The 25,403-nt window shown below is 46.0% G+C and overlaps 1 protein-coding gene across 1 annotated transcript in view; it reads left to right on the forward strand.

Moving 5' to 3' along the window:
* The window catches only part of snx25 (sorting nexin 25), a 79,157-nt gene that overhangs the window by 18,704 nt on the left and 35,050 nt on the right, over window positions 1-25,403 (forward strand). Inside the window, exons 3-5 of the mRNA XM_070898081.1 lie at window positions 6,589-6,753; window positions 15,967-16,098; window positions 24,569-24,706. Of these exons, the coding sequence (XP_070754182.1) occupies window positions 6,589-6,753; window positions 15,967-16,098; window positions 24,569-24,706 (435 nt within the window). The remainder of the gene's footprint in view (window positions 1-6,588; window positions 6,754-15,966; window positions 16,099-24,568; window positions 24,707-25,403) is intronic.

The following is a 25,403-nucleotide window of genomic DNA, read 5'->3' on the forward strand; positions in this document are numbered from 1 at the left end:
GAATCGATCTCTGCAATTGGACTTTGTCCAAGCATGACCACGCTGGAAAAGTTTGCTGTGGTAAAACATGTATCGAATGATTCACAATAAGCTCTTGGTGGGCGAGAGGTTAATGATGGGAGAATGCAGTGATGGAAATTACAGAAGAGCTTCCTGTGGCTGGTTGTGCTAAACACTGTTTATTTCAATCAATCAGTATTTAACGATAATGAACAAGTAATAAATGTTCATAATCCCACTTCTGAGGCCAATCTTTGCAATGCTTTCAATTATTAGTTTAGGGGCTAATTAAGGAAAGTCTCCTTCAGGTTTTTCCAGATGCTGACTTGGTTCAGCATTCTGACTGGAATTATGTTTACTCCAATGTATAATCTATGAGTCAGTTGTCGCCATGTAATTTCTGACTGTTTTAAGTTAACAGTTAGTTGTACTTTCTTCCCCTCACCCAGTTCTCGGCCGTTTCCTTAATCTCATTGTTGTTAAATCTTTGCAAGAGCTATCCAATTAGTTCCATTCCCCTGCTCTTTCCCCATAGCCCTGCAATTTTCTCCCCTTCCATGTAATTATTCAATTCCCTTTTGAAAGTTATTATGAAATCTGCTACCAGTACCCTTTCAGGCAGTGCATTCCCGATCATCATAACTTGCTGCATTAAAAAATTCTCCTCAATCTCACCTCTGGTTCTTCTGCTAATTATCTTAAATCTATGTCCTCTGCTAACCAACCCTCCTGCCACTGAAAACAGTTTCTCCTTATTTCCTCTATCAAAACTCTTGATGATTTGAGCACTTCTATTCAATCTCCCCTTTAACTTCTCTGCTGTAAGGAGAACAATCCCAGCATCTTTGGTTTCTTCACGTAAACCTCTCCTGTACCCTCTCTAAGGCCTTGACACCTGCTGGAGCTTCTGTTGCTCACAACATTCGCTGCGAGGACAGGCAATCGACCCACTCCTATGTCTCTTCTGTTGCTTCCTGTTGATTGGTGACTGGAAGTTCACCCAGCGTCTGGGAAAGTTGAGGTGAAGAACTCGCAGACTGGAATCGCTTGTACAAATGTGAATCTTCTGATAAAATGAAGAGATTAAATTGGGGAGGGGAGAAGAGAATTGAACCTTCAAACCTGCCAGCTCATGATGCAACACAAATGGGGTGGTTGCACCGATAGGAGTTCCATGACCATTTTCTATATTGTCTGTGAAACTCCGAGGTTTTTACCCTCTCTTGCCTCCAACACAATTGGATGAGCAGGGAATGGAACTGGGATCTCCATAACTGCACTGGCACCAACAGGGGCAGGTAGGAGATGAAGTCCCACCTAAAGCTGAAATATTTTGAACTTGCTGCTGTCTGTGATACCTCCGATAGGGCTAGCCATGCAGGGTGACTGACGAAAGAAAGGCAGGTTTTCACCAACTTATAATGCCCCAGTTGTACTATAGCAAGCGGTGCAGCACGAGGGGCATGTTCAATTGCGGTATGAGTTTCTATCACTGTTGGTTGGCAGAAGATGCTTACTGGCTTCCAACTGCCAGCAGCAGTACTAATGTTTGAAGAGATGTTGGGATAGTCAACTGTTTTTAGACACTGGAAGTAAAAGAAAAAAGTGGTGGGGCAAACTATTTGAAGGTTTTAGCCGTTTTTAAAATTAAAAAAAAATATACAGTACTCTTAAATTAAGCACCAGTGCCTCAAGTGCTGTAGGAGTTGAGCAGATTAGAACATCAGAACATAAGAAATAGGAGCAGGAGTAGGCCATTTGGCTCCTCAAGCCTGCTCTGCCATTCATTAAGATCATGGCTGATCTCATCTTGGCCTCAACTCCACTTCCTTGCCCGCTCCCCGTAACCCTTGACTCCCTTATCGTTCAAAAATCTGTCTATCTCCACCTTAAATATATTCAATGACCCAGCCTCCACAGCTCTATGAAGCAGGGAATTCCAAAGATTCACGACCCTCTTGAGAGAAGAACTTCCTTCTCATCTTCATTTTAAATGGGCAACTCCTTATTCTGAGACTATGTCCCCTAGTTCTAGATTCCCCCAGGAGGGGAAACATCCTCTCTGGATGCTGGGATCCCTTGGGACTCCAACAGATACGCCCTCTGGTGGCGGTAGAATACTGGTTACATGGGGTTGCATACATAACAACCTCAATCTCCCTGCCCTCCCTTTTTACCCCCCTCTCTATCCCATCTGAAAATCCTGTAACCAGGAATGTTGAGTTGCCATACTGTTTTAGCCATGTCTCTGTAATAGCTATAATGTCATACTCCCAAGTGTCTGCCTGTACTCTCTACTCATCTGCCTTATTTGCTATACTCCTTGCATTGCAGAATATACCATTTAGTACAGCCAGACCTCCTTGTTGACTACTTTCTCACCCTTGTTTCCTCAGTCCTTCAAATTCATTTTCTACGTTTTGCTTTCCAATTTCCAGATTTACTTCCTTCCCTACTGAATCTATTTCAAAGTTGCCATCGCCCTGCCATGCTAGTTTGAACCCTCCCCAACAACACTAGCCGAGGATATTGGTCCCGGCTCTGTTGAGGTACAACCCGTCCGGCTTGTACAGGTCCCAATGCCTCAGGAATCTAAAGCCTTCCCTCCTGCACCATTTCTCCAGAGTTCACCTCTCTCCTCCTATTTCTGCACTCACTAGCTCGTGGCACCGGAGTAATCCGGAGATTACTATCTTTCAGGTCCTGCTTCTTAATCTCTCTCCTAGCTCCCTAAACTCTGCCTGTAGGACCTCATCCCTCTTTCGACCTATGTCATTGGTACTGATAGGGACTACGACCTCTGGCTGTTCTCCCTCTCTGCCCCCACCCCAATGGTATCAGGGAGGCAACATACCATCCTGGTGTCATATCTAGAGCCTCAGAAATGCCAATGTGCTGCCCTGACTATTGAATCCCCTACCACTGTAGCTCTTTCATTCTTCCTTTCCCCCCCTCCCTGTGCAGCTGAGCCACCCATGGTGCCGTGGACTTGGCTCTGGCTGCACTGCTCAGAGACACCATCACCCCCATCGGTACTCAGAAGAGCATACCAGTTGGAGAGCGAGGTGGACTCGGGACTCCTGCACTACCTGCCTAGTCATCCTCCTTCTGTCTGGTGGTCACCCACTCCCTCTCTGCCTGCACACTCTTAAGCTGCGGGGTGACCACCTCGAGAAACGTGCTATCCACGTAGCTCTCAGTTTCGCGGATGCACCGCAGTGACTCCAGCCACCACTCAAGCCATTCTGCTGCACACATGGTCGGCCAGGCTGCATGAAGTGTCCAGGACTTCCCATATGCCACAGGATATGCACTCCACGGGACTGAGCTGCCCTGTCATGCATCTAGTTAGATTCGGAACTATTGAGCGGAAATAAACTCTAAACCTTAGCAAAACACTCCCAGCAGCTACTCAGCAATCAGCTGATTTAATTAATTAGGTTTTTTAGATTAGAAGTATCACTTACCTTTTTAATTGCGACTCTTAACTTACACCAACGCCTAAGGTTTTTTAACAAAAAAAGAGAAAGAGAAAGAGAAATTCTCACCAACCAACTGGCCAATCACTTACCTGCTTGGCTGTGACGTCACACTTCGATTCTTTTTACTTTTTATCTCTTACCCACACAGGTCCTTTTGGTGTTGCTGCAGATAGCTCCTCCTGAACTCCGGCTCCTCCCGCAGTGTGCCGCCTTTTGTAGCCCTGCGCCCAGTCAGCTCTCGCAATAGTTGCTCGCTCCTCCCGAACTCCTCTCTTGATTGTTCAGTGACCTGTACTAGAGGCGTTCTTGTATATGGGCATTAAATGAGGATATGATCAAGATTGGCTGTGATATCCTTCATTCCTTCCCCCCCACACCCCCCCTCCCCAAAACATGTTTTTTTTTAATTATTCGTTGCTGGCAAGGCCAGCATTTATTGCCCTTGAGAAAGTGGTGGTGAGCCGCTGCCTTGACCACTGCAGTCCGTATGGTGAAGCTACTCCCACAGTGCTGTTAGGGAGGGAGTTCCACGATTTTGACCCAGCGACGTTGAAGGAACGGTGATATATATTTGTGGTGTTCCCATGTACCTGCTGCCCTTGTCCTTCTAGATGGTAGAGGTTGTGGATTTGGGAGGTGCTGTCGAAGAAGCCTTGCCAAGTTGCTGCAGTGCATCTTGTAGATGGTACACGCTGCAGACACACTGTTCTGGTGGTGGAGGCAATGAATGATGAAGGTAGTGGATGGGGTGCCAATCAAGTGGGCTCCTTTGACCTGGATGGTATCAATCTTCTTGAGTGTTGTTGGAGCTACACTCATCCAGGCAAGTAGAGAGTATTCTGACTTGCACCTTGTAGATGGTGAAAAGGCTTTGGGGAGTCAGGAGGTGAGACACTCGCCGCAGAATACCCAGCCTCTGAACTGCCCATGTTGCCACAATATTTATGTGGCTGATCCAGTTAACTTTCTGGTCAATGATGACCCCCAGGATGTTGATGGGGGATTCAGCGATGGTAATGCCGTTGAATGTCAAGAGGCAGTGGTTAGATTCTCGCTTGTCGGAGATGGTCATGGCCTGGCACTTGTGCAGTGCGAATGTTACTTGCCACTTATCAGCCCAAGCCTGAATGTCATCCAGGTCATGCTGCATGCTGGCATGGATTGCTTCATTATCTGAGGAGTTGGGAATGGAATGGAACACTGTGCAATCATCAGCGAACATCCCCACGTCTGACCTTATGATGGAGGAAAGATCATTGATGAAGCAGCTGAAGGTGGTTGGGTCTTGGACATTGCCCGGAGGAACTCCTGCAGTGATGTCCTGGTGCCATGATGATTGGCCTCCAACAACCATCTTCCTTTGTGCTAGGTATGTCTCCAGCCAGTGGAGAGTTTCCCACTGGGCATTGATGCGTAAGTAGTGCTTGGAAGGTGTCATCGACAGTGCTATCATTACTTTGTTGATGATTGAGAGTAGCTTGATGGGGCGGTAATTGGCCAGATTGGATTTGTCCTGAGCCGTTTTCCACATTATCGGGCAAATGCCAGCGTTGTAGCTATACTGGAACATCATCATCTTAGGCAGTCCCTCGGAATCGAGGAAGACTTGCTTCCACTCCCAAAGTAAGTTCTTTGGTGGCTGAACAGTCCAATACGAGAGCCACAGACCCTGTTACAGGTGGGACAGACATTCGTTGAGGGAAGGGGTGGGTAGGGCTAGTTTGCCGCGCGTTCCTTCCGCTGCCTGCGCTTGACTTCTTCTTGCTCTTTGCGTTGAGATTCGAAGAGCTCAGCGCCCTCCTGGATGCACTTCCTCCACTTTGGGAGGCCTTCGGCCAGGGTCTCCCAGGTGTCAGTGGTGATGTCGCACCTTACCAGGGAGGCTTTGAGGGTGTCCTTGTAACGTTTCCGCTATCCACCTTTGGCTTGTTTACCATAAAGGAGCTCCGCATAAAGCATTTGCTTATGGAGTCTCGTATCTGGCATGCGAACTATGTGGCCTGCCCAGCGAAGCTGATCGAGTGTGGTCAGTGCTTCAATACTGGGGATGTTAGCCTGGATGAGGACACTAATGTTGGGTGCGCCTGTCCTCCCAGGGGATTTGCAGGATCCTGCGGAGACATTGTTGATGATATATCTCCAGCGACTTGAGGTGCCTTCTATACATCGAACAGCACAGCTAGTACTGGAGCGCAAGTATTCAGCACGACAGCCACATGGTGCCACAAGGCAGGGAGACTCCAATACCAGACAGCTCACCTGTTTCAGCCATTCCTTCTGTCATCTGATCATAGTATCTAGCTGTGATGCAAACCATTCAAATGTAGGATGATGATTGCTAGTAACATAAAAACATAGAAATCTACAGCGCAGAAGAAGGCCATTTCGGCCGATCGTGTTCGCGCTGGCTGACAAAGAGCCACACGGCCCTCGGTCAGCAGCCCTGAAGGTAAGTGTCACAGTTGAGGTGAAAAAGCATTAAAAAAAATACTTGGATTTATATAGCGCCTTTCACGACCACTGGGCGTCTCAAAGCGCTTTACAGTCAATGAAGTACTTTTTGAAGTGTAGCCACTGTTGTAATGTGGGAAACATGGCAGCCAATTTCCGCATAGCAATATCCCACAAGCAGCGATGTGATAATGACCAGATAATCTGTTTTTGTTATGTTGATTGAGGGATAAATATTAACCAGAACACTGGGGATAACTCCCCTGCTGCTCTAAGAAATAATGCCATGGGATCTTTTATGTCCACCTGAGAGAGCAGATGGGGCCTCGGTTTAACGTCTCATCCGAAAGACGGCACCCCCAACAGTGCAGCACTCCCTCAGCACTGCACTGGAGTGTCAGCCTAGATTTATGTGCTCAAGTTCCTGGAGTGGGACTTGAACCCACAATCTTCTGACTCAGGCGAGTGTGCTACCCACTGAGCCACAGCTGACACTATTATTGACATTATTACAATAATGAATCAAAACCTTGCGTTTATTAAGCAACCAGATATTAATTTGTTCTGAAGAATTTATCATAAATAATGGTTTGCTTTGTATACAAATGTATATGGTATTTAACTTTCTTCTAAACCCCCTTCTCCTTTCTTCCAGAACCAGGTATGTGAGAGTGGTGAGGAAGTCTTGGATGAGGGCAGCAATGGCATTAATGAGCAAGCCAGCTATGCTGTAAACAAATTACGACATTTAAATGAGAAACTTGAATACAAGAGACAAGCTCTGGGCTCCATCCAGAATTCACCAAAACCTGACAGAAAGGTACGATTCATTTGCCAGACGTTTGTGACATTTCAAGAATCCAATTATTTCTGTAAAATAATTGACATTCCTGGGCAAATGAACCAGTGTGTGTTCTCTCTACCTTGCTACACCTCACAACTGCATTTATATTTTTGCTGCCTTGTCTAATTTCCCCCCCTCCCCCCACCCAAACAAAAGTCATTGTTTTAGTGCAACGGTAAACATTTCTGCAGTGCTGGGAATTTTATTGTGCATTTTTCAGTTGATTTGCACAAGTGTTTAAAGATGCAAATCTTTTTATGTGATCTTCGAGTTGCAGTATGTAACGACCATACAAAATTACCAACTGTCACCTCCATTTGGTTGCTTAAAACAAATGTACAAAGAGCATAATGTCCTAGGGGGAGTGCTTGCTAGTGCTGTTGGGGAGGAGTTAAACTAATATGGCAGGGGGATGGGAACCAATGCAGGGAGACAGAGGGAAACAAAAAGGAGGCAAAAGCAAAAGACAGAAAGGAGATGAGGAAAAGTGGAGGGCAGAGAAACCCAAGGCAAAGAACAAAAAGGTCCACTGTACAGCAAAATTCTAAAAGGACAAAGGGTGTTAAAAAAACAAGCCTGAAGGCTTTGTGTCTTAATGCAAGGAGTATCCGCAATAAGGTGAATGAATTAACTGTGCAAATAGATGTTAACAAATATGATGTGATTGGGATTACGGAGACGTGGCTCCAGGATGATCAGGGCTGGGAACTCAACATCCAGGGGTATTCAACATTCAGGAAGGATAGAATAAAAGGAAAAGGAGGTGGGGTAGCATTGCTGGTTAAAGAGGAGATTAATGCAATAGTTAGGAAAGACATTAGCTTGGATGATGTGGAATCTATATGGGTAGAGCTGCAGAACACCAAAGGGCAAAAAACGTTAGTGGGAGTTGTGTACAGATCTCCAAACAGTAGTAGTGATGTTGGAGAGGGCATCAAACAGGAAATTAGGGGTGCATGCAATAAAGGTGCAGCAGTTATAATGGGTGACTTTAATATGCACATAGATTGGGCTAGCCAAACTGGAAGCAATACGGTGGAGGAAGATTTCCTGGTGTGTATAAGGGATGATTTTCGAGACCAATATGTCGAGGAACCAACTAGGGGGGAGGCCATCTTAGACTGGGTGTTGTGTAATGAGAGAGGCTTAATTAGCAATCTCATTGTGCGAGGCCCCTTGGGGAAGAGTGACCATAATATGGTGGAATTCTGCAATAGGATGGAGAATGAAACAGTTAATTCAGAGACCATGGTCCAGAACTTAAAGAAGGGTAACTTTGAAGGTATGAGGCGTGAATTGGCTAGGATAGATTGGCGAATGATACTTAAGGGGTTGATTGTGGATGGGCAATGGCAGACATTTAGAGACCGCATGGATGAACTACAAAAATTGTACATTCCTGTCTGGCGTAAAAATAAAAAAGGGAAGGTGGCTCAACCGTGGCTATCAAGGGAAACCAGGGATAGTATTAAAGCCAAGGAAGTGGTATACAAATTGGCCAGAAATAGCAGCGAACCCGGGGACTGGGAGAAATTTAGAACTCAGCAGAGGAGGACAAAGGGTTTGATTAGGGCAGGGAAAATGGAGTACGAGAAGAAGCTTGCAGGGAACATTAAGGCGGATTGGAAAAGTTTCTATAGATATGTAAAGAGAAAAAGGTTAGTAAAGACAAACTTAGCTCCCCTGCAGTCAGAATCAGGGGAAGTCATAACGGGGAACAAAGAAATGGCAGACCAATTGAACAAGTACTTTCGTTCGGTATTCACTAAGGAGGACACAAACAACCTTCCGGATATAAAAGGGGTCAGAGGGTCTAGTAAGGAGGAGGAACTGAGGGAAATCTTTATTAGTCGGGAAATTGTGTTGGGGAAATTGATTAGATTGAAGGCCGATAAATCCCCAGGGCCTGATGGACTGCATCCCAGAGTACTTAAGGAGGTGGCCTTGGAAATAGCGGATGCATTGACAGTCATTTTCCAACATTCCATTGACTCTGGATCAGTTCCGATCGAGTGGCAGGTAGCCAATGTAACCCCACTTTTTAGAAAAGGAGGGAGAGAGAAAACGGGGAATTATAGATCAGTCAGCCTGACCTCAGTAGTGGGTAAAATGATGGAATCAATTATTAAGGATGTCATAGCAGCGCATTTGGAAAGAGGTGACATGATAGGTTCAAGTCAGCATGGATTTGTGAAAAGGAAATCATGCTTGACAAATCTTCTGGAATTTTTTGAGGATGTTTCCAGTAAAGTGGACAAGGGAGAACCAGTTGATGTGGTATATTTGGACTTTCAGAAGGCTTTCGACAAGGTCCCACACAAGAGATTAATGTGCAAAGTTAAAGCACATGGGATTGGTGGTAGTGTGCTGACGTGGATTGAGAACTGGTTGTCAGACAGGAAGCAAAGAGTAGGAGTAAATGGGTACTTTTCAGAATGGCAGGCAGTGACTAGTGGGGTTCTGTGCTGGGGCTCCAGCTGTTTACATTGTACATTAATGATTTAGACGAGGGGATTAAATGTAGTATCTCCAAATTTGCGGATGACACTAAGTTGGGTGGCAGTGTGAGCTGCGAGGAGGATGCTATGAGGCTGCAGAGTGACTTGGATAGGTTAGGTGAGTGGGCAAATGCATGGCAGATGAAGTATAATGTGGATAAATGTGAGGTTATCCACTTCGGTGGTAAAAACAGAGAGACAGACTATTATCTGAATGGTGACAGATTAGGAAAAGGGGAGATGCAACGAGACCTGGGTGTCATGGTACATCAGTCATTGAAGGTTGGCATGCAGGTACAGCAGGCGGTTAAGAAAGCAAATGGGCATGTTGGCCTTCATAGCGAGGGGATTTGAGAACAGGGGCAGGGAGGTGTTGCTACAGTTGTACAGGGCCTTGGTGAGGTCACACCTGGAGTATTGTGTACAGTTTTGGTCTCCTAACTTGAGGAAGGACATTCTTGCTATTGAGGGAGTGCAGCGAAGATTCACCAGACTGATTCCCGGGATGGTGGGACTGACCTATCAAGAAAGACTGGATCAACTGGGCTTGTATTCACTGGAGTTCAGAAGAATGAGAGGGGACCTCATAGAAACGTTTAAAATTCTGACGGCTTTAGACAGGTTAGATGCAGGAAGAATGTTCCCAATGTTGGGGAAGTCCAGAACCAGGGGTCACAGTCTAAGGATAAGGGGTAAGATATTTAGGACCGAGATGAGGAGAAACTTCTTCACCCAGAGAGTGGTAAACCTGTGGAATTCTCTACCACAGAAAGTAGTTGAGGCCAATTCACTAAATATATTCAAAAGGGAGTTAGATGAAGTCCTTACTACTCGGGGGATCAAGGGGTATGGCGAGAAAGCAGGAAGGAGGTACTGAAGTTGCATGTTCAGCCATGAACTCATTGAATGGCGGTGCAGGCTAGAAGGGCTGAATGGCCTACTCCTGCACCTATTTTCTATGTTTCTATAAATTAAAATGACTCATGATGGGCTTCATATGAACTTAGGAACACCCGCCGCAGTTCCGCCATTCAATTAAATTCTGGTTGATCTGTACCTCAACTCCATTTACCCACCGTTGATCTATGTCCCTTGCTACTCTTGCCTAATAAAAAAATCTGTCCATCCCAGTCTTGAATTCACACCCTCAAATGCAGTCGTGCTTGATCTATCTTGTACACTTTTAGTTTGTGTATCTGTCTGTCTCACTCCTTTAAATTCACACTTTTTCTCATTAAAGGAGTAGTGCTCCCTAACTCTTGCTGGCGGTAGTCTGGTCTCAGATAAAAGAGGAATGTCACAGTGGGAGATGGGAGTATCAGCATTTCTATATTTTTACCCCTCTTCCCCCCCCCCCCCCCCCCCCCCATTTCTCAAGGAACGTGACATCTTGCACCTACTCATGTTTATAGAACCATTATATTGTTGAGTTTATGTGGCTAGTTCAGTTACCTGGTACTTTTTTCAGTGTTTTAACAGGACGACAGGAACACAGGTTGAAGTAAGGACTTAAATCATATCCTCTCCATCACCAAGACCACCTATTTCCACCTCCGTAACATTGCCTGTCTCCGCCCCTGCCTCAGCTCATCTGTTGCTTAAACCCTCGCACATGCCTTTGTTACCTCTAGACTCAACTATTCCAATGCTCTCCTGGCTGGCCTCCCATCTGCACCCCTCCGTAAACTTGAGCTCATCCAAAACTCGGCTGCCCGTATCCTAACTTGCACCAAATGCCATTCACCCATCACCTCTGTGTTCGCTGACCTTCATTGGCTCCCGGTCCAGCAACGCCTCAATTTAAAAATTCTCATCCTTGTTTTCAAATCCCTCGATTGCCTCATCACTCCCTATCTCTGTAACCTCCTCCATCCATACAACCCTTCGAGATCTCTGCATTCCTCCAATTCTGGCCTCTTGCACACCCCCAATGCTGCCTGGGCCCAAAGCTCTAGAATTCCCTCCCTAATCTCTCTGCCTTTCTACCTCTCTCTCTCCTCCTTTAAAGCCCTCCTTAAAACCTCTATCTTCAGCTGTCCTCGTATCTCTTTATGTGGCTCGGTGGCAATTTTATTTGATAATGCTCCTTGGGACATTTTACTACGTTAAAGATGCTATATAAATGCAAGTTGTTATTGTGGTAGAGACACACGTTTACTTGTACTTGGGAAAAAAAAGGAAATTGAGAGGGATCATGAGAGAAGTTTTTGGTGGGGATAAAACTGATGGAAGTAGATTCCTTAATTAAGCTGTGGAGGATATTATTCAAGATTGAAAATTGCAAGATGTTTTTTTTTATTCCACTGTGTAAAGCATATGTAGGAGAGATTCCCAGCAAAAAGTAGTTCATTCTACAGAAAAAACAGGAAATACACAGCACATAGCTGCACTGTTATTATCTACAGGATGCACTGCAGCAACTTACCATCATCATCAAATTCAGTCCCTCGAAATCGAGGAAGACTTGCTTCCACTCTAAAAGTGAGTTCTCAGGTGGCTGTACAGTCCAATACAGGAATTACAGTCTCTGTCACAGGTGGGACAGACAGTGGTTGAAGGAAAGGGTGGGTGGGGAACCTAGTTTGCCGCAAGCTTTTTCTGTCTGCGACGAGACTTGAGGTGCTCAGTGCCCTTCCGGATGCTCCTCCTCCACTTTGGGCAGCCTTGGGCCAGGAATTTCCAGGTGCTGGTGGGGCTGTTGCACTTTATCAAGGAGACTTTGAGGGTGTCCTTGAAATGTTTCCTCTGCCCAGCTGGGGCTCGCTTGCCATGTAGGAGTTCCGAGTAGAACGCTTGCTTAGGGAGTCTCGTGTCGGGCATGTGGACGATGTGGCCCACAACCTACCAAGCTTATTTCGATAGCACCTCCCCGCCCTGTAACCTCTACCATCGAAAAGGATAAGAACAGCAAGAACAGGGGAACACCATCACCCTGAAGCTCTCCTCCATGTCACACACCATCCTAAACTCTGTCACTGTGGCTGGGTCAAAAACCATTGGCATTCCCGACCAACCTCAACACAAGGACTGCAGAGGTTCAAGGGGCAGACTCACCACCAACTTCTCGGGGCAAGTAGGGATGAATAATACATTTGGCCTTGCTAGCATCCCAAGAAGCGAGATCAGCCCTTCATTCGAGCTTGTTAATTCGATATTGATGTAAATTATTTTTTTTTAATAAGAAAGTGTTCACTTCCAATCTAAACTAGATATTCCGTTAAGGTTTTATAGGTAGCTTTAGACATGGATGATCTTTGGGGCGCACTGTTTCTTATCGGAATTGTCTTCTGTGGAATGCAATGGTGAGGATTGAGTAACCCGAGTTGGAATGATGTGGTGATCCTACACTTATACCTTTGGACATCATGGAAAAAATTCTCAGGGCTTCATTTTCTTGAAATGTAACTTCTGTTTTTAGATATTTTTGGCCATCAGTATGAAGTTTTGGTGTACACTTGTCGCTGAGCCCTGGCTAAAGTTTATTTTCAATTGGCCAAATAGCTAAGTAGATTTTAAGTGTACCCAGAGATCGAACAAAGAACTCTACAGTTTATTTTGCCTGTTGGCATTGTCACGTGCCTTCATGTCCATTACCTTATGAACATATGAAAATAATGGGCAAGAAACCTCCTACTCCCCACCCAGCTAGTCATGTAATCTCCTGGGGGACCTGGGAGAGGTGAGAAAAACTGAGATTTACTAGAATGGGTCCAGGGATGAAGAATGACAGCTATGTGGATGGACTGGAGAAGCTATGGTTGTTCTTAGAGCAGAGAAGGCTAAGAGGAGATTTGATAGATGTGTTCAAAATCATGAAGGGTTTAGATAGTGTAGATAGAGAGAAACTGTTTCTAATGGCTGAAGGGTCGATTACGAGAGGGCACAGATTTATGCAATTGAGGGGAAACTTTTTTACGCAACAAGTGGTTAGAATTTGGAATAGGCAGTGGATACAGATTCAATAGTAGCCTTCAAAAGGAATTTGGATAAATACTTGAAGGAGAAAAAATAGCAAGGATTATGGGGAAAGAGCAGGGGGAGTGGGACTAACTGGATTGCACCTTGAAAGAGCCGAACCAGACTCAATGGGCCCAAGTTTCCACATGATTCGCGCCTGATTTTTAGGAGCAACTGGTGGAGAACGGACTATCTTAGAAATCACAATTCTCCACCTTTTTTTTTCTGCAGTTCTAGTCAGGTAGAACAGTTCTACTTTGGAACAGAATTTTTTCTTCAAAAGGGGGCGTGTCCGGCCACTGACGCCTGATTTCAAAGTTTCCACAGTGAAAACGTACTCCAAACTAACTTAGAATGGAGCAAGTGAAGATTTTTATAGAACTGAAAAAACCTGTTCTACACATTAAAAAAATCAGGCGCAGGTTACAAATTAGGCGTAGGGAACGAGGCGGGGGGGGGGAAGGGAAGTCATTAAATTCTACAATAAATCCTTAGTTATACTTCTACAAATATTATACAAATAAATCCAACCTGAATAAACATTTATAAGCAAAGAAAAGATTAAATAAACCATGTTCCTACCTGTGTGAAAGTTCTTCAGACAGGCCTTTAGGAAGCGGTTTGCCGTCGGGACCGAAGGCTGAATGGGCAGGGCCCGTCCCCCAGCACCAGAGGTAGGTGGCGTTGGTTTGGGTCGGCGGGGGAGAGAGAGGGAGAGGAGGGGAGGGGGGGGAAGGGGAAGGAGGGGGGGGGGGGAAGGGAGAGAGAGAGAGAGAAAGAGAAGCGAAGAGAAGAGAGGAGGGAGGGAGGGAGGGAGGGAGGGAGAGGGAGAGAGAGAGAGAGAGAGAGAGAGAGAGAGAGAGAGAGGGAGAGGTCAGGTCGGATCCAGTCCGGGGGCGAGAGCAGAGTCGGGTGGGAGCGGCAGACGCAGACGGGTCGAGTCGGGTCCGGTCCGGTTTGGGTGCGGGGGGCGGGGGGGGCGGGCGGAAGCAGGAGCGGCAGCGACAGGCGGGTCGAGTCGGGTCCGGTCCGGTCGGGGGGGGGGAAAGCAGGAGCGGGAGTCGGCAGGAAGCAGGAGCTGGCCGTGGGAGGAGCCTTATTCATGCAGCCCCAGTGAGGCCATTCGGCCAGGGCTAGGGGCTGTGTGCTTCGGGGCCCCTCCCACACAGTTTTGGGCGCCTGGAGCTACTGCACTTGCGTGCCCACTGTAGCGCGCATGTGCAGAGCTCCCGGCACTGTTTTCGGCGCAGGGTCCTAGCTCCGCCCCCTACAGCTCCTGCTGCGCCGCGCCGAGGGCCAGAGGACCTGCAGGGAGATGGAGAATACGGAGGGTTTTTTTAGGCGCACTTTGTGGCGCAAAAAACGGGCGCCCAGCTCGGAGGGGCGCCCGTTTTTTATCGTGTGGAAACTTGGGCCCAATGGTTGAATGGCCTCCTTCTGTACTGTACTATTTTATGATTCTTTGAAAAACCCAGGGTCAATAAGGAAAAAATACTCTGGAAAATTCTTCTCTGACCCCCTCGTGGTCAAAACCAGTCCAGGAGATCACCAGAACCAAGTGTTACCTATAAAGTCACATGTCTTCTGTATGATGCGATCTCTGCCTCTGCCAGCTTCCTCTTGAAGGAATCCAGAGAGTCGGCACCCATCACACCAGCCGGCTTCACATCCAGTGGCTCACTATCGAGGAAAAGAAAAACCACCTAACATCCAGTCTATTCCTACTCTTGCGTAGATTTTATAAATAGCTTGTCTTTGGAAGGTGGTATAATAACACTGTCAAATAAATAATAAAAGAACAAGTTTATAACAACAATGGCACACATATCATTTTACAGTGGGTCAGCTTAGATAGCTCCTTGTAGTCAAAAATAATAATTCAAGGCTGCTGGGCTATGCTATGATACAACAAATATTTTTATGTAGCTGTTCTTTTCTCACTGTCTCTGAAAGCCATCTTGCTTTCCTGTGCCTCCTCAAAGACTTCAGACTAACTTCAGTTTGAACGAGACAGGTTGATATTTTTTGATCAGGGTTGAGAAGATTTAAATAACTGCCTGACAATTTTTGTTTTAAAAGCTGTTGATCAAACACATATTTTAACCAATCATAAAAAATGTTTGTATTTCTATTCAACAGCTTGGCTCCCTCCATCAGATATCAGAAACATGGGGGAAAAAAATAAAATCTAACAGTTTGTAACAAGTTAAACTAGGGCATGATTTCTGTGAGTGAAGCTGGTATTTAAACAGGTTATGTAATGACAGAATTAATGAAGTTTAAATCTCTCTCATAAATGGCTCCGTGTTTTGTCACAGTTGACTTCAATGGAGAGGTGGTAAATCATCTTCCTTGGGAGATAAGTGAAGAGTGGAAGAATATGGGGCAACTTGTTCATCAGCTGAGCTGGAGATGAAACAAGCTTGCTGGCTTTTTCTTCCATATTTTAATGTGCTGAAGTCCTGAATCTATAAAACTCCAAGGAGAATATTGTAAATTGAATGTTTGCCGTTTAATATGAATCGATATCTCCCTGCTTGATCTCCCCTGCTTGAAGCCTGAGAGCTTCACATTTTTTACTGACGTATATAAAAGAAAACAGATATTGAAGAGCAGATGTCATCAGAACTTGTTCATTGTAAAGCAATTTGGAATCTAGATTTTATATCCTACCTAGCTAAGTGTTGCAACCCCGGGATTAAATGCCATTAATGTATCTCTCTCTCCCATTTAGATTGTTACAAAGCTTAAGGACGAGATCTCCACGATGGAAAAAGAACATAGTGATCTACAGCAGCACATTGTCCGGACGGACTGGTGGTGTGAGAACCTCGGGCAGTGGAAAGCCACCATCAGCAGCAGTGAGGTGGGTTTATTCAGACTATCCACCGGAGTGCAAATCCATTTCACCGGATTTCTCATTGTCCTCCGGGTTTGGGGGAAGGGAGAGAAGGGGGGGAAGTGTGCTGTGAAGTTGGTTTGTATTTTATTGGTATCTCCACGGTATAACATTAGCTACCTACATTCATGCAGTCCTTCATGTGGCGAGACAGTTGCTACAGATGACTGGATGGACAAAGGCAGTGTTGCTCCGGAAAGGTAACATGGTGCATGATAGATGGAGCAACTTTCCTCAGGTAGTTCTTTTTCACACTCCCTGACAAGCTGCTGCAATTGTCCCTGGTCGAAACTTGTGAGCAAATGCTAATAGAATCTAGGATTTAACCCCTGGCCTTATTAATGGTGCAGCGCTCTCATTACTGGAGCACTGATTTGTACAATGTTTGGCATGTAGCTTTTACGTTGAATTTACAGATGCTGGATGTCACATTTATCTCGCATGCCAGTTCTGTGGTTCATAATGAATGACTGATGCCAACATTAATTTTAGTTATTAATAGAAACGTTACTGGAAATGGATTTGCTCATTTGCAACGTTGGTGCACACTTTAGCTGTGGTGGAAGCTACTCTGCTGTGCTTTTAAGGTGGGGGTGTCTAAGCTTCTCTTTACGGACAGCATAGGTGTACCGTGGAGTCTCGGGGCCAGCTATAAAGGTCAAATCAATGATCCCATTATTTTGTATATGTTCAGTTGTTGATTCTAACAGATCTTGGATGCTGATATAGGATTTAAAAAAAGAAAGACTTGCAATAATCTATAGCGCCTTTCACAACCACTGGACGTCTCGAAGCGCTTTACAGTCAATGGAGTACTTTGGGAGTGTAATCACTTGTAATTTATCCATTAAGAGGCAGCAGTGCCAAGAACTGCCCTTTCTAAACCTCGAGGCCTACATAATTCAAACAGTGAAACCTGTAGAACAATAAATATAAGCATAAATAAGAGTCGGATGCCTTGTCTTTGGGACCTGGATTGCCAGGGTTTGAGGGCTAAGTGTGGGCCACCAATAGCAGTTTAGACACTCTGCAAAAAATCTGTAAAAGGACATAGACAGGCTACGTGAGTGGGCAAAAATTTGGCAGATGGCATATAATGTTGGAAAATGTGAGGTCATGCACTTTGGCAGAAAAAAATCAAAGAGCAAGTTATTATTTAAATGGAGAAAGATTGCAAAGTGCCACAGTGCAGTGGGACCTGGGGGTACTTGTGCATGAAACACAAAAGGATAGTATGCAGGTACAGCAAGTGATCAGCACGGCCAATGGTATCTTGGGGATGGAGTATAAAAGCAGGGAAGTCTTGCCACAGCTATATAAGATATTGGTGAGGCCACACCTGGAATACTGCATGCAGTTTTGGTTTCCATATTTACAAAAGGATATACTTGCTTTGGAGGCAGTTCAGAGAAGGTTCACTAGGTTGATTCTGGGGATGAGGGGATTGACTTATGGGGAAAGGTTGAGTAGGTTGGGCCTCTACTCATTGGAATTCAGAAGAATGAGAGGTGATCTTATCGAAACGTATAAGATTATGAGGGGGCTTGACAAGGTGGATGCAGAGAGGATGTTTCCACTGATTGGGGGGGGGGGGGGGGGAGGGAGACTAGAACTAGAGGGCATGATCTTAGAATAAGGGGCCGTCCATTTAAAACAGAGATGAGGAGAAATTTCTTCTGAGAGTTGTAAATCTGTGGAATTCGCTGCCTCAGAAAGCTGTGGAAGCTGGGACATTGAATAAATTTAAGACAGAAATAGACAGTTTCTTAAACGATAAGGGGGTTATGGGGAGCGGGCGGGGAAGTGGAGCTGAGTCCATGGTCAGATCAGCCATGGATGGATGGCGGAGCAGGCTCGAGGGGCCGTATGGCCTACTCCTGTTCCTATTTTGTGTGTTCTTATTTTAAGATATGCTTTCCCATTAAATGAGCACGAGGACTTTGGTGAAGTTTTAGCTTCACTGTAAGCAGGCAGATAGAGAGAGAGTGTGAATTAAATGGAGGAGGTTTGCCTTGAGCTTCAAAAGTTTATGTGGATTACTTTAGCATGCTCAAGCAAAACCATTATAATTTTACTTGAAGATTATGGAGGAGAGGTCAATTCACCTCCATAATCTCAGTGCGAAGTGGTTTAATTAATGTAAATGCATCGTGAATTCAGATGAGCTGCATTAGAGTGAATGCATCATTCTGTACATCAAACACAGTCCTCTAATGGAGTTCTAGGTAAAGCGGTTGCATTTTATTGAGGAATGTGACACGAATACTGGAAAATAATGTAAAAAGCAGGTCGGAAGTACCTGTACTGCAAATCTTGGTGAAAGGTCATTCATTAGATAATGGTAATTTATATATAAACTTGTAGTGCTGACTACTTTAACAAGGATTTCGATAACAATTTGAATAACAAGACCTTGGAGCATAGCCTCAAATTTAGACGGGATGGGATCAAAGTCACTTTAAATGCAATTACTTTCTGCAAAGGGAGTGAATGTATGGAATAAATATTCAGGGGAGGCAGAGGGGGCTTGATTGCATCAGGAACTTCAAGCTGGAGTTGGATAAACACCCGGAGAAAAAATTGCTAGAGGGATATGACCAATCATGGGATATAGTATTTCCACGACCACATGACCGGCAGAATAGAAGTGCGCTCTTTTCAAGTCCTGTATGTTCCTTTGACCTTAGTAGTTATAGAATTAAAATAGGTAAAGGAGGAAATAAGTGAATGTTTAACAGATTGAAGTGATAACCTTTTAATGAACCTCTGTTGACTTCAAATCAAAAAGAATTACACAAAACTGGAATGATTTATTGGTCTTCACACTAATTTGGGGAACCAAACTGCCATTTACCAGATTTCTAATCAGTAAAAGTATCCTGTTGCAGTTTCAAACTTTAGAAGCAGTGCTGGTTTATGATGTACCCAGAAGAACATTGCATGCAATGCTTTGTGCAATACCAGGATGTTCACTGTGTTGTACTGTGATTATGCAATAACCTTGTATTTAAACAGTGCATTCACGCTACAGTTGTCTCTGTGCAAAGTGGTTTGGTTATAATGTAAAAGCAGCCTGAATTCAGAGCCACGGCCCAATTGGACACCAGAGTGTAGAGGGATGAGATTCCCGGAGGAGGTAGCATCACTCTACTTCACTTTGGTGTTCATTTGGCATTTGCTCAATTTGCATTTCAAGTTGAGCATTTGGACTGACGCGAACATTGCAATGCAAGTACACCATAGGTTACAAATTTGAACATAATTTGTGGTCATTTGGAGAGTGGCATTAATGTCATGATTAGAAACCTCTTATTTGCTTTTTTTTCAAGTTTACAAATACTAAATGTAATGAATCAGTAAAATGACATGTACTTTGCATTAAGGGACATGTAGTCCTGTCTATAACCATCATCTGGTGGAAGAAGGACACCTCTCAGTATTGGTACAAATTACATATTGCCACTGTAACACAAATATGGTATTAAATGACTTTGCTTGTACAAGTCCTAGTTGTAATTAGGTTTCCAACTAGGTTCCTGACAGGATCCGAGGAGCCCTTGAGGTATCGGACTTCTCACCTTTTGTTATCATCAGATTTTTATCTTTTCTAGTTGTAGAGATGCTTTTCCTTTCAGTTATTGAACTCTACCTGCTTACTAGATCCAGGCTCTCTGTGAGAGGTAGTTTGAAGTGTTTCCATACCAGGCTTTTCCCTTTATAGAGTAATGAGGCTGCCATTAAGTTTGAAGGTTGCCATTAACCAGGTAATTTTGTTTCTGACTCTTTTCTTTATCTCTATGCCCAGACCCTGCTTGAAGGATCTGTTTACAAAACCAACTCTAGTTGTAATTCTTCAAAAGATAGTGGGGGTGAAATTCAGTCCTGCCGGAAACGGGTGGGGGCGGGGTGCCCGTCATAGTGGGGGCGGGGGGAGTGCCCGTCATAGTGGGGGCGGGGGGAGTGTCCGTCATAGTGGGGACGGGGGGAGTGTCCGTCATAGTGAGGGCGGGGGGACTGTCCGTCATAGTGCGGGGGGACTGTCCGTCAGTGGGGGCGGGGGGACTGTCCGTCATAGTGCGGGGGGGCTGTCCGTCAGTGAGGGCGGGGGGACTGTCCGTCATAGTGGGGGCAGGAGCGGAGTGTTCATCATAGTGGGGGCGGGGGAGGGAGTGTTCGTCATAGTGGGGGCGGGGGGACTGTCCGTCATAGTGGGGGCAGGAGCGGAGTGTTCATCATAGTGGGGGCGGGGGAGGGAGTGTTCGTCATAGTGGGGGCGGGGGGACTGTCCGTCATAGTGGGGGCAGGAGCGGAGTGTTCATCACAGTGGGGGCGGGGGGAAGAGTCCGTCATAGTGGGGGCGGGGGGAAGAGTCCGTCATAGTGGGGGCGGGGGAGAAGTGTCCGTCATAGTGGGGGCGGGGGGAAGTGTCCGTCATAGTGGGGGCGGGGGGAAGTGTCCGTCATAGTGGGGGCGGGGGGAAGTGTCCGTCATAGTGGGGGCGGGGGGAAGTGTCCGTCATAGTGGGGGCGGGGGGAAGTGTCCGTCATAGTGGGGGCGGGGGGAAGTGTCCGTCATAGTGGGGGCGGGGGGAAGTGTCCGTCATAGTGGGGGCGGGGGGAAGTGTCCGTCATAGTGGGGGCGGGGGAAGTGTCCGTCATTGTGGGGGCGGGGGGAAGTGTCCGTCATAGTGAGGGCGGGGAAAGAGTCCGTCATAGTGGGGGCGGGGGAAAGTGTCCGTCATAGTGAGGGCGGGGGAAGTGTCCGTCATAGTGGGGGCAGGGGAAAGTGTCCGTCATAGTGAGGGCGGGGGAAGTGTCCGTCATAGTGGGGGCGGGGGAGAAGTGTCCGTCATAGTGGGGGCGGGGGGAAGTGGCCGTCATAGTGGGGGCGGGGGAAAGTGTCCGTCATAGTGGGGGCGGGGGAGAAGTGTCCGTCATAGTGGGGGCGGGGGGAAGTGTCCGTCATAGTGGGGGCGGGGGAGAAGTGTCCGTCATAGTGGGGGAGGGGGGAAGTGTCCGTCATAGTGGGGGCGGGGGGAAGTGTCCGTCATAGTGGGGGCGGGGGAAGTGGCCGTCATAGTGGGGGCGGGGGAAAGTGTCCGTCATAGTGGGGGCGGGGGAAAGTGTCCGTCATAGTGGGGGCGGGGGGAAGTGTCCGTCATAGTGGGGGAGGGGGGAAGTGTCCGTCATAGTGGGGGCGGGGGGAAGTGTCCGTCATAGTGAGGGCGGGGGGAAAGTGTCCGTCATAGTGGGGGCGGGGGGAAGTGTCCGTCATAGTGGGGGAGGGGGGAAGTGTCCGTCATAGTGGGGGCGGGGGGAAGTGTCCGTCATAGTGAGGGCGGGGGGGAAGTGTCCATCATAGTGGGGGCGGAGGGAAGTGTCCGTCATTGTGGGGGCGGGGGGGTTGTGTCCGTCATTGTGGGGGCGGGGGGAGTGTGTCCGTCATTGTGGGGGCGGGGGGAGTGTCCATCCTAGTGCGGGCGGGGGGAGTGTTCGGCGCTGTCAGTCATCTCGCTGGCGCGTCAACACGTCTCTCCCCTTCACTTAAAGGGGAGAGCCGCTGCGAGCTCTGCGATTATTTTAGTTAGGTCCATTGGGCCACCAGTGTGGGTTTCGGCCGGGCCAGCGGCCTGGCAACCAAGAGGGGGGTGCCAGGCTGCCAATTGGCGGCCCGGCCGAACCCGAGGGCATAGTTGTTGGGCCGACCTGGTTGTTGGCTGACAAAAAAGCTAAGATGGCGACCAGAGCAGTGTGCCCTCCTCTTCAATGGTGGCCGCACCGCCATTTTGCATATACTGCAAACACAGTGCACCGACAGAAAAAACTGTTGGGGGCACCAAGCGGCGGTCGGAAGATTTTTTTTTTGTGAATTTTGCTTGCGGGAAGGGTGACCAGTGGTGCGCGGTTTGATGACGCACTTAGGAGGTTTCGACAGCAGCAGGGCGGAAGTGGGGAGCGCGAGAAAAACCACCAAGGAGAATTTCACGAGCGGAGGCCATTCAACAAAATAATCAGCAATCATTCGACACCGCTGCGTGTCCGCCGCTTTCTGCGGTAATAGGCCTTATACAGGAGGCTGTATTTCGGCCCCAGTATCTTACTGCCATGATCTCTTCCAAATATTGTTCGGACTACCATTTTGGAATTTAGTCTCCACACTATTCTCTCATTATTAATCTCGCAATATGGTAACTTTTATTTTGCTATAAAGGGAAGATAGAATAGAATCATAGAAATTTAGGGCTCAGAAGGAGGCCATTCCGACCCATCGTGTCTGTGCTAGCTGAAAAAGACCTATCCAGCCGAATCCAACTTTCTAGCTCTTGGTCCATAGACTTGTAGATAACGGCACATCAAGTGCATATCCAAGTACTTTTTAAATGCGATGAGGCAAATGTTTTCAGCAGAAGACAGTCCCCAAAAAATGTTTTATTCCGAGCAGCAGAATTTGTCATCTGTTATCTCTTTACTGCTATAGGCTCTAGCCTTTCTGTTGTAGTGTCCTGCCCAATATTTATCACTCAAACAACATTGATAAAATGGATTATCTGGTTATTTATCTCATTGCTGTTTGTGAGACATGGCTGTGCGTCAATTGACTGCTGTGTTTCCCTTAATTACAAAAGTGACTACACTTCAAAAATGCTTTGTTGGCTGTGAAGTGCTTTTGGATGACCTGAGGTCTGGAAAGGTGCTAATTAAATACAGATTTGTTCTTTCTAGTGTGAGGTTCAGAGGAGGAGTGATGTGAGCTGACGGCTGATACCAGAATGCACATATGTAACCAAACATCAATTTGGCAATTTTCGCTGCCCAGGATAAGAACATAAGAACATAGGAAATAGGAGCAGGAGTAGGCCATTTGGCCCCTCGAGCCTGCTCTTCCATTCAATAAGATCATGAACTCCGCTCCACTTCCCTGCCTGCTCCCCATAATCCTTTAATATCTCTGCCTTTAAATTCTCTGCCTTAAATATATCCAATAACCCAGCCTCCACAGCTCTCTGGGGCAGAGAATTCCATAGATTTGCAATCCTCTGAGAAGAAATTTCTCCTCATCACAGTTTTAAATGGGTGGCTCCTTACTCTAAAACTATTTCCCCTAGTTTTAGTTTCCCCTATGAGTGGAAATATCCTCTCTGCATCCACCTTGTCGAGCCCGCTCATTATCTTAGATGTTTCGATAAGATCACCTCTCATTCTTCTGAACTCCAATGTATATAGGCCCAACCTACTCAACCTATCCTCATAAGTCAACCCCCTCATCTCCAAAATCAACCTAGTGAACCTTCTCTGAACAGTCTCCAATGCAAGTATATCCTTCCTTAAATACGGAGACCAAAACTGTACGCAGTACTCTAAGTGTGGCCTCATCAATACCCTGTACAGTTGTAGCAGGACTTCTCTGCTTTTATGCTCTATCCCCCTTGCAATAAAGGCTAACATTCCATTTGCCTTCCTGATTACTTGCTTACCTGCATACTAACCTTTTGTGTTTCTTGCACAAGGACCCCCAGGTCTCTCTGTACTGCAGCACTTTGCAATTTTTCTCCATTTAAATTATAATTTGCTTTTCTATTATTTCTGCCAAAGTAGATACCTCACATTTTCCCACATTATACTCCATCTGCCAAATTTTTGCCCGTTCACTTAGCCTGTCTACCTCCCCTTGCAGATTTGTTGTGTCCTCCTCACAATTTGCTTTCCCACCCATCTTTGTATCATCAGCAAACTTGGCTACATTACACTCAGTCTGTTCATCCAAGTCATTAATATAGATTGTAAATAGTTGAGGACCCAGCACCGATCCCTGCGGCACTCCACTAGTCACTGTTTGCCGACCAGAAAATGACCCATTTATCCCGACTCTCTGTTTTCTATTAGCTAGCCAATCCTCTATATATTTTTAAACCTAATAATATTCTTGAAGTTTGCTGGTTGTGAGAAGGAGCTTGGGTACCTTTTGAATTTGAGTGAATTCTGAACAAGGTTGCTAAAGATGAGTTGATGAGATGTTGACTAATTAACACCTTGCTGTCACTTGTTGGAGAATCTGGCCCTACTGAGTTTGAAAGTATTCAGCTTATCAGAACACGATTACCCATTCCTTGGGCAAATGATTTCTCACTCTTCTGGTGTCTGCTCATAACCTGGCATTTTGTTGCCTTTGAGACTCTTTTTTTTTAAAAAAATGTTGCTAAAAAATGAGCAACAAAACAGAGTAACTGTGGAAATCTGTGGGAGAACGGACTGTGCTAAATCACTTTATGTAACCATCCCAAATTTGTGTTGAGCTCTCCGCAAGAGGAAGAATTTTGCAGAAGAATTTTGTTTGATGCCATTAACTCGCACAATGCAAGGAGGAAATGCTAACTGTTTTGATTTTGCTGAATTATATTTGCATAGAGTCAATCCTTTTCACTCCTTTTTTGGGGCAGGTGGTGGAAGAGAATGGGGAACAAATGCCCTGCTACTCGGTCACGGTGCAGTTGAGTCCGCCTGATCCTGAAAATAACGGCTGGACAGTTACCAGGAAGCTCAGTGAGTTCCAGACGCTACATAGGAAGCTCTGTGAGGTACCTACATCTGACTTTGTTAACTCTGATAACATTACAGACATACTCAAGTCTCAGGTTTGTGTTGTCCATCTGCATTAAATCTGTTTTCACAGCCTTATTAACATAACCAAGATCTAAATTAATTTTTAAACACCCACCTAACATCTGGAAGCTTTACTGCAAAGGCGAAGGAAGACATTTTTACAACTATTTTAAATTTTAAATGACCGAGTAAGTATAGGTAACTTCAATAAGGAAACAACGTTGCTCCTCTCCAATAGGGGAATCCACAACATTAGGACATAAACTTAGTTTTAGATTTTCTTTACCCAGTTACAATTAAATCCATAAATACATTCTTCACACACAGGGTGGTGAATATGTGGAATGCACTGCCTCAGAAGATCAGAGATGCAGAATGAATTGAGGTGTTTAAATGTGGGATAGATAATTGGGGACTAAGGAAATGATGGAATATAGAGAAAGGATGCTTAGTTGGGATTAAAACGATTGATTGGTTCCAAAATGGGACTGCAGCTTTGACCGGCCGAAGAGCCTGCTGCTGATGGCTCAGTGACTAAATGAGCCATCTAGACCAGGTAGGTGCCAAGTTCAGCACTTACTTAGCCATTCTTATCTGGGATGCCACTATGGGGCTCCATAATTTGCCTCAGCGTCCTCCTGGTTTCAGGAGGGAAAAATCGAGTTCTCTGCT

Source organism: Pristiophorus japonicus, chromosome 1, assembly GCF_044704955.1.
Source record: "Pristiophorus japonicus isolate sPriJap1 chromosome 1, sPriJap1.hap1, whole genome shotgun sequence".
Lineage (NCBI taxonomy): Eukaryota > Metazoa > Chordata > Chondrichthyes > Pristiophoridae > Pristiophorus > Pristiophorus japonicus.